At 55.2% G+C, this 9626-nt stretch overlaps 1 protein-coding gene across 1 annotated transcript in view; it reads right to left on the reverse strand.

Moving 5' to 3' along the window:
- Positions 1–1895: 1895 nt before the first annotated feature.
- The window catches only part of DLL1 (delta like canonical Notch ligand 1), an 8018-nt gene continuing 287 nt past the window's right edge, over positions 1896–9626 (reverse strand). The window contains exons 2-11 of the mRNA XM_008070122.1: positions 9531–9625; positions 8908–8968; positions 8441–8698; positions 6511–6571; positions 5856–5986; positions 5545–5714; positions 5175–5391; positions 3422–4220; positions 2673–2790; positions 1896–2574 (exon numbers count right to left, since the gene is read on the reverse strand). Coding sequence (XP_008068313.1) covers positions 2569–2574; positions 2673–2790; positions 3422–4220; positions 5175–5391; positions 5545–5714; positions 5856–5986; positions 6511–6571; positions 8441–8698; positions 8908–8968; positions 9531–9625 — 1916 coding nt within the window. The 3' untranslated portion in view covers positions 1896–2568. The remainder of the gene's footprint in view (positions 2575–2672; positions 2791–3421; positions 4221–5174; positions 5392–5544; positions 5715–5855; positions 5987–6510; positions 6572–8440; positions 8699–8907; positions 8969–9530; position 9626) is intronic.

Raw genomic sequence — 9626 nt, forward strand, 5'->3', positions numbered from 1 at the left:
GGCGCTTCTCAGACCTGGGAAGTGCTACGGCCCAGCCCAGACCTTGCTCCCACTACCAGATCATCATTCAAGTGCTCCTCGTTCCTGGTGCGTATTGGAGGATCCTGGAAAACATCTGCGGAGTGGACATGGCTGGGCACTACTAAGTGATTGTGGATTGCAGTTGGTCTGAACACATCCTGGTTCTCACATGACTGTTCTTCTCCATGTGCCTTAGTTTCCCACTGCAAGTGGCAGAAGCCCTGAGGGCTGAGAATGGAAACGGTTTTGGAAGGGATGAGGGCCCTCCACCTGGCAGGCACTGGGCCTCCAAGGCTGGAAGTTTCGTGTCCCTGTGTACTCCCTAAGCAGGTTTGATTGCTTGACCCCGTTGAAGGGTGTATTTATTCCCTGATTTTATGAAATGATTGGGAAGATGAGACTGAGACTATCTTTAAGTCCTTTAAGGTTCCTCATGGAGTGGGCTTTGCAAGAATCCAGCATGTTAGACGCTCTTGAAAATAGACCATCCATTTGATTTCTGACCCCGAGTCAGGCCACTTCCGAAAGTGAAAGTGGCCCGTCATAATTGCTCCAGGCCATTGAGCGTTCGTTAGCTGGACTTTCCTGGGCAAACTGTGACATAGGTCATCCACTGTCTCACCAGATCTGCAGACCACCATGAGAAATGCTGGAGACTCCCTCGTCCATTCTGGAACATGCTGCCATGACCTTGAAAGTTAGTGAGGGAGGAGACTCAGGGCCTGAGTCTCCCTGATGCACCCTTGGGCCCCACGTGATTTCTCAGCATGAGTGGAATTACCCCTCTAGAAGTCTTTGCCTTGAAGTCTCTTTTCCAAAATAACAGCCAGGGTTGGTCACTGGGGTCAAGCTGGGTTTTTTCCTGGAGAGACAGAGGCACCAGCGGGGCTGTGGGAGCTCCTCATGTGGCAGTCAGCCCCATCAGGGTGCTGTGTCTTGTGTCAACTCTAGCGTGCCTGACACCATCATTTACTCAGGACACACACATACATGATGGGGACAGCACAGAGGCCACTCTTCGGCCTCTTCTCTGTAGCTAATGGCTTAGGAAGGTCCATCCCATGACTTGCCTCTTTTGACCCCGGAAAGAAGCCACTTCTCCCAGCGTGGACCTGTCATCTTATAAAGCTGGCAATCCACACCAATCCCTTGGGGCCATGACATCATACCAGTTATGGGATCTATTAAATCCCTCAAATCTTGTCAACAATAAGAAGCTGGGTTTCTACCCAAAAATGACCAATTGTTAAGCCAGGGTCTGGAGCCAGGCTGCCTGGATTTGAACATTGTTCCACCACTTAAGAACCCTAAGCTGGTAACTTCACCTCTCCAAGCCTGTTTCCTCACCTCATGAAGTCCCACCAGGGTCACTGAGTCAGTCCACAGCAAGTGCTTAGAGGGGTGCTGGCACAAATAGCACTCCCACTGTGACTATCGTCTGTGCCACCACAACCACAGCAGTCTTAGGAAGCCACTAACCTCTCTGAATTAACTTAAACTAAACTCGCAACCAAATGCAAGAATAACTGCTATTCTAAGGCTGCACAAGTGCCTTGTAGTGTTTAATCCCAAATGAGGCATTGTTCTAGTCCTCTAAAGAAATGAGACTCAGAGGAGAGAGGCTGCTCCCAAAACTTCTCAGGACCTGTCAACAGACACGAGGAGGCCATGGCCCCAGAGAGACCATGGCTGTTCACAAAAGTGCTGCTCGCCGGGTCAGATGGTCAGCGGGAGCTATGGTGGGGACAGAGGGATGAGGAAGCTTGCTTTTGGTGGCTCCAGTGAAGCCAGGGCTGAAGCTCTGAAGAGGGAAGGCCAGGCCAGCTCAGTTCTGGGGGAAAATGGGGTGCAAGGCGAGGTTGAGGAACCGGGCCTTCTGGTTGTTATTCATAAAATTTATTTTGGAAAAATATTTTAAAAAGGAATTTCTTCATTAACAAAACAGTAAAAAAACTCAAATAACATTTGCACAATATTCCATAAATACATTTATATACAAAAAATATAGTCACATAGACCCGAAGTGCCTTTGTACATATTTACCAAAATTTAAATTATAAAAAAAATGAACATCACAAAATACCCAAGCTTTACAGATATCATGAAAAATATTTTTACAAATCCAAAAAATAACACACATTTTTTTCCGTCTAGAAAAAGCACATTTTAGTATCAAAAAGGACAATAAAGGCAGTGTTTGTGTTTCTAATTCAAGAAAAGACTGGCTCATAAGAATCCACAATATACACTTCAGGCAGTGCATGCTTCTTATGGAGTAAATAGGTCCGTTCATTTAAATATATATCTCTTCAGAGCGACTGTCCATAGTGCAAGGGCGTCGTGAAGGCAGTGCAGCAGGCGCCCAGCCCGCGCGGCCCGTCGCAGGCGCGTCCTCACTTCGGGAAGAGAACCAGCTCAGTCTGGACTCAGTTTCTCAGCAGCAGTCTGGGGCCTCCCTTTCCTCTTCAGCAGCATTCGTTGGGGCATATATCCTTGGAATTTTATTTATTTTAAGAGAAATGGGAATTTTGTCATATCGCTTCCATGTTACACCTAGAGGGGCCGCAGGACAGGAGAGAGTTAATTCAAAAGGGCAAGACACGCTCAGGCTCCAGTCGCCTCTGCCCCAGGACTGGTGAGACCAGACTGACCTCGGTTGCTATGACGCACTCATCCTTCTCCTCAGATATGACATACACCGACTGGTACTTGGTGTCTTTTGAACTGGAATAGACCGAGTCTGGCCTTTTCCTTTCAGATGCTTCACCACTGAAAGGAAAACCAAGAAAGCCTCAATAAACACAAGAAAATATATTTGAATTGAGAAGGGACCAGAGTTTCAAGGAAGACCCCCCAGGAGCTCCCTCCTGATAACAGGACACCCCAAATGCTGGGGCTCCTTCCCCAGGCGGCCTTTCCACCATGCCTCTCCTGATAACACAGCACCTCAAATGTTGGGGCCTCTCCCCCAGGCATCCTTCCTGCCATGCCCCTCCTGACAACACAGCACCCCGAATGTCAGGACGCCTTCCCCAGGCAGCCTTCCTGCCACGCCCCTCTTGACAACACAGCACCCTGAATGTCAGGACACCTTCCCCAGGTGGCCTTCCCACCATGCCCCGCCTGACAACACCGCATTCCGAATGTCAGGGCACTTTCCTCAGGTGTCCTTCCCATCATGCCTCTCCCAACAACACAGCACCCTGAATGTCAGGGCTGCTTCCCCTAATGGGCTTCCCATAATGCTGTTCCTGACAACACAGCCCCCTGAATGTCGGTGCTCTTTCCCTGGGTGGCCTTTCTGCTGAGCCCCTCCTGACAACACAGCACCCTGAATGCAGGGCGCCTTCCCCTAATGGCCTTCCCGTTATGCCCCTCCTTCCCAGCCTGCAGCACGCACCCCCTGAGTGTGGTTGGAGTCCCCTTTTCCTCCACTGAGGAGCCCTGGGACTGGCACTTGGTGTCACGCTTGCTGTGTGCATCCCTGCCGGTGGCTTCGTCACCCTTGAGGTCCTGCACAAGGTTATAGTCCACCGCAGGGTAGCGGGCCTTGAAGCCATTCTTGTCGGCCCCGTGGTCCCCATGGAAGTCCGCCTTCTTGTTGGTGTTCTTGATCTGCGTGGCCCCAATGACACTGACCGAGATGTCCTTCTCACGCTGGCAATTGGCCAGGTTGTTCATGGTCTCCGTCTCCCCGCGGCAAGGGTCAGCTGGGGGCTGGCGCTTCTGCAGCCGGAGCCGGACACAGACCACCACGGCAGCACAGCCCAGCAGCAGCATGAGGACGAGGATGACCCCGGCACACACGGCCACCCAGGGGAACGGCCCGCCCTGGCCCTCCAGCTTCTCAGTGAGGTCCACCACTACGGGGCCTGGGGGTGGCTCAGGGAGCAGGAACTGGCAGTTGGGGCCCCCGTAGCCCCGGGCACACTCGCACACATAGCGGTGGCCCCTCTCGTGGCAGGTGGCCCCATTGTGGCAGGGTCCGTGCTCACACCGGCTGACGGGGGCGCTGCAGTTCCTGCCTGTGTAGCCGGGGGGACAGGTGCAGGAGAAGTCGTTCACACCATCCCGGCAGGTGCCCCCGTTCGCGCATGGAGAGGAGGCACATTCATCCACATTGGCATCACAGTGCCGCCCAGAGAAGCCAGCTAGGCAGCGGCACAGGTAGGCATCACCCAGGTCCATACACTTGGCACCTGGAACACAGGGACACAGGTATCACATGTCTCCTCCTGGGTTTGTGCACCAAAAAGTCATTCTGAAGTGACTACATGTATGTCACTGCAGACACCAGAGACATGACAACAAACCACAGATAGCCTGGACCTCGGTAAGTCACAGTTCAAGGCAACACATTCTATGACCTCAAATACAAGGTCACTTGGAGGTGTTTTAGTCTAGTCTATAGGCTAGAAATAATAAGGGCTAATGTCTCTCAACCAGGTATAATTTGACAGGCACCGTGCAAAGCACCCTGAGTGCTGGGGCTGCTTCCCCTAATGGACTTCCCATAATGCTGTTCCTGAAGACCTCATTCATCCACACAATAGCCTGGCAAAGGGTGTATGCCACCAGACCAATGTTATCAGTGGGGAAACCAAGACTCAAAGAGGATAACACACCTGCCTACAGCTACAGAGAAAGAGAAAAAAAAAGTCATTCTAGAATGTCTGACCCAGCTCCCCTTGCTACGTGGTTTTCTTGGCATAGCACCCCCTCACTGCTAGCAGGAGTCTCTCTGTCCACAGACCACGCCTTCTCATGCAGGGACACCCCAGACTGCTGTGTTGGACTGGATTGCCTTCCAAAAGCAAAGTGGCAGGGCTGGCATTTGGGTGTGACTCACTGAACTACCAGTAGCCTCAGGTACTGAGGAACACGTGTCCCTGAGCAAGTCACTTGCCTCTTGGCCTAGGTTTCCCCATAGAACTCGAGAACAGCCCTCTTGCCTACCTCCCTGACTCCCTGGGCACTTCCAGACTCAAAGAGAACGTTTCCACAGAGAACTCCTGATGGGCTGGAGAAAGGGGCCCCACCAACTCCGGGCAGCACACAGAGTGACATGCTCAGAATCAAACGTATGAGCTCTTACGCGTTCTCGGTGGCGACCACTCACCCAGGTGGCTGAGCGATCATCGGAGGTCCCTTACCATTAGCGCAGGGTGAAGAGCTGCAGTGATCAATCTTCTTCTCACAGTTGAAGCCAGAGTAGCCTGCAGGGCAACGGCAGCTGTAGCCCCCGTCCGGGCTGTCTGAGCACCGGCCCCCATTAAAGCAAGGGCCGTCTGCACAGGTCATGGCACTCAGCTCACAGATTTTGCCATAGAAGCCAGGTGGGCAGGTGCACGAGTAGCTGTTCTCAAGATCCTGCATGACAGGGAAGGTCGGAAAGGGCTTTCCAGGGCTGCTCTGAGAGTTCACAGCGCCTCAACACCAGGGTACCCAACCTCAGCTCAGAGAGCCCACAGTGCCTCGACGCCAGGGAGCCCAGCTTTAGCTCGGACCGCAAAGCCCACTCACCGTGCAGCTGCCTCCATTCCTGCAGGGGCTGGCGTCACACTCGTCAATCTCCAGCTCACAGGTGGCCCCTGTGTACCCAGGCCGACAGGAACAGGTGTAGCTCCCCTGGCCTGTGTTGGTGCAGGTGGCCCCGTTCTTACAGGGCTTGTGGTGTGTGCAGTAGTTCAGGTCTGTGAGGGTGGGGGCCAGAAAAGGAGGAGGCAAGAAGCCCCAGGTCAGATGCAAGAAGACTTCATTTTTCCAGGGACCAAAGAGCCAGGGAAGTCCCAGGCCGCTGGAAGGGACAGGCAGCCTTGGGAGGGAAGGCTCACCTTGGTTGCAGAAGAGGCCGCCCCAGCCTTCCTGGCAGTTGCACTGCCAGGGCTGCTGGCAAGTGCCATGCAGACAACCTGGGTAGCGAATGCACTCGTCACAGTACCGGCCCTGCCAGCCCACTCTGCACCTTGGGGAAAAGCAGAAAGGGTCAGAGAGTCGCTGACCACCGTTGGACCACAGTATACATCCTCCTCATGATAGAAACCGTCTCCCATGGCACCGTGAGCCACTGGCTCTCAGGGTAGGCACAATACTGACCCCCTTAGGAGCTTCAAAACACAGAATGCCTGGTCCCACTTCAGAGGTTCTGACCTCATGGGTGTGAGGGGCAACCCCAGGCGGCATTCCTAAGTGCTCTGGAGTGAGTCCAGCATCTGGCAAAGTTTGAGAACCACTGAACTCCATGATCTGTTTCTGTGCCAAGCCAACTCTTTTTAAAAGGCTATGTGTACATTCTCTTAATCATCAGGGAACTTAGATGGACGACAGCCCCATGACCTAAACACTGCCAGAAATTCACTAAGTGGAAACCAGGTACAGCCCTTGCTCAACCAGCTTCACTGGAATTTTTCATATGGGCACCTAGGGATGCTTACGGATAGACGAGTGTAGATGGATAACAAGAAAGGGCGAAAAGAGCCCAACACTCACTTGCACTCCCCCGGCTTGTCACAGAATCCACGCTGCTCATCGCATCCCGGCAAGCAGATTGCTGCAGGCAAAAGGAGAGCAGGGTTGACCTCACCCCAGAACCCAGCAGAATGAAGGCTGCCTTGGGTGCGGGGACCCAGCCTGCCCTTGCACCAGTGCATCCCAGCGAGTGTCCCTCCCGGTGTGGACTCCCAGGTGTGGAGCGCTGACCAGCCCCACGAGTGGCTCTGGACTCTGCTGAGCTCTGGAGGTGAGCATTCTTCTTAATACAGTGGCTCACAGACAAAAGGGCTCTCGGAACCCCCCCACCTCTTTCTTCTAAGAGAGGGTCAGAAGTCTTCCCCCCTCCTCCCCCACTTCCCAATTCTATGCACAAAGCTCCACCTCTTAATATCCCAGAGAGTGTGTGTGTAGATAAGAGTGGACAGCTGGTATGCAGGGTGCCAGGGCAAGACAGCTGCTCCATTGTCTGTCCCCCACGGCAGCTGCCCCAGCGCAACAATGCCGGCCTCCCCCGCGCCCTGGCCCACCCCCACACACACCCTCGGCTATGCGCGCGCATGCACACACACACACACACACACACACACACACACACACGCGCCCTTTCCGCCAATGGGAGCAGGCGGTGTCCTGCGCCAGTCCAGAGAGATCTAATCTACGGCACGCGCAAGCTGGGGGCAGGGAGAGGCTCCAGTGTTTGAATAAGAAGAAAAAAGTTTAAGTTTCTGGCTACCCCATGGTGAAGAAGAAGAGGGAGGGAAGCGGGTGGGAGGCAGCCGCCAGGCCCAAGATGCCCCAGGGGTCGAGGCAGTGGGCCAGGCTTCAAGCTGGTGCACTGCCCTGGTTATGAAACTCATTAACGAGCAGCTCCACAAGTTTTTAAGAAAACAGAACCAGCTCAGGCCAAGGCGGAGCCCAGGGCGTCTTCAGGCACAGGGGTCTGCAGTGTGGAACGTCGCACCACAGGGGTCTGCAGGCACCCAGGGGTGCGAGACCCACCCTCACTCCAGGCACAAGGACTGGGAAACAGCACTCCCATGCTCCCCCAGAGGTTCTGGGCCTCCCAGCTGAGGTCTGCCTACCCCAGGGCAGGAGAATGGAAGTTCACTGGGGTTTCTGGGCAGCCCTGGGGCCTATGCAACCCCTCACTCCAGGGAAATCCAGTACCAATGGGCGGGGTGGCCAGGCTTACAGATGAGGCCTCAGTGAGCAGGGGGAGGTCCAGATGGGCTGGAACCGGGCACCAACAAGCCCCCAAGTCCACCAGCCCCACCCTGGTGGCCGTGCCTACCACATCAGTACCTAATGGCTAGGCAGATAGAGCCTCTGTCTAGTGCAGCCTGAGCGCTAACACCAGATGGGGCACACACCCTCACCAATGCAGGCCCCAGACCCAGCCTCTGCACACCCACCTGTGTCCACAGGCCACATGCCTGGAAACCTGCCTTTGGACAGGAAAGCAAAAACAGCACACCTCACGGAATGTGGGGCCATGCATGCACTCTGGAGAGGTCACTTCCCCACAAGATGCCATCACAGCAGACAGAATGGATAGAAAGCATGCCTCAGCACGCACACACACTCTGTTCCTCCCTTCCTTCCTCCCCTCCCTCTCCAAAGCACATGCTCAGGGTAGCACTGGCTTTACTTCCTGACCCCTTGTCCTGTCTTTAAAACCCTCCCTGATTAAGCAAGGCAATCTTCTATAGGAGATAAACAGCGTCTTGTATGTTCAAACCTCTGAATTGACTCCAACCCTGTCCCTGGCTGGCTGTGAGGCCTTAGCAAACCACGTCTGCTCTCTGGGCCTCAGTTTCCCCACCAGAACATGTCTATGAGTCCTCTCCTGCACTAAATCCTGTGATCTCAATGGCTGAAAAATGCCTCGCTCTTGAAGGCCTGGGTGGGGTGGAACCCCAGGACTCACGCTCAGTGCAGTAGGGGCCTTTCCAGCCAGGGTTGCAGACTTTCTCCCCACGCTCCCCGCAGGTGAAGTGACCAAAGGCGTCATCACGGGGGCGGCAGAAGACGGAGCAGCCCTCCCCATAGTAGTGCTCGTCGCATACAAAGCGGTAGGAGTACTTGAGGTCCGTGCGGCCGCTGCTGTGCAGGTCCTGGGACCACTCCTCACCCACCGTCAGGTGCCGCTGGGTGGCCAGGCGGCTGATGAGACGCTCCGGGTTTTCTGGGGAAAAGCCGCTGGGTGGGCTCTGACCAAGACCCTGGAGACCTCGACATGGTGGGCCCAGCGTATTCGGGAAGAAACCAAACCCTCCCCCCCAACTCTGGGGCCAAGCAGAGGGAAAAAGGTCGAGCTCTTGGGGGTGGACAGGGTCAAGGGGATGTTAGGGAGGCAGTGTGCACGGTTTGAGGGCTTGGGGGCCTCGCATTTACCTGTGGCCAGGTCATCGGGAGAGTCAGTGTGGAGCGCTTCAATAATCAGAGAGAAGGTTCCCTGGGAGATATGGGAGGGACAGGAGAGAGACCAGAAACGTAAAACACAAAAACCAAGACTCCTCGAGACAACCAGGCCAGGACACAGGCCAGCGGCTGCGGCCAGCCAGCAGGTCTGCAGGGTCGTCTCCTGCCCTTTCTCGCTTTCCTTAAGGAAATGGAAGAACATTTTTAAGACTGATTTCCTGGCATATTTTCTCAGTCTGAGGTACAGGATATTATGCTTTTATTTTTTTTAAAGAGCGTGCAAAAGCAGATGGGTGGGTTGGAAGAGGCCGCAGGGCGGTTGTCATTAGCCTTCCGGGGACGGAGCTCGAGTGGGACTGCCAGGACGCGCGGTGCCAGGACCACTGCGCCAGGAGCCAGGGAGCGGAGCCGTCCTACCAGGCGGGCTCCTTTACCGGAGAGCTGGGCACACAGGCCAGGTACGCCTCGTCCCGCACCCCAGCGCGCCGGCGCCTCCCGCAGCTCGGGTCAGCGCGAGGTCTCCCCGACCCCGCCGCGAGGACGGGCGCGCCCCCACCCCTGGTCCCCGCCGCCTGGCGCCCCAGGGGCGCACTCACCGGCCAGGTGAAGCCAAAGGGGAAGCGGATGGGGTTGCTAAAGGCGGGGTCGGCGCCAGCGCCGTCGGGCAGGCTGAAGGAGTCCACGCCCAGCAC

The sequence above is a fragment of the Carlito syrichta genome, unplaced genomic scaffold (assembly GCF_000164805.1).
Source record: "Carlito syrichta isolate Samal-C Ts95f unplaced genomic scaffold, Tarsius_syrichta-2.0.1 Scaffold313017, whole genome shotgun sequence".
Taxonomy (NCBI): Eukaryota; Metazoa; Chordata; class Mammalia; order Primates; family Tarsiidae; genus Carlito; species Carlito syrichta.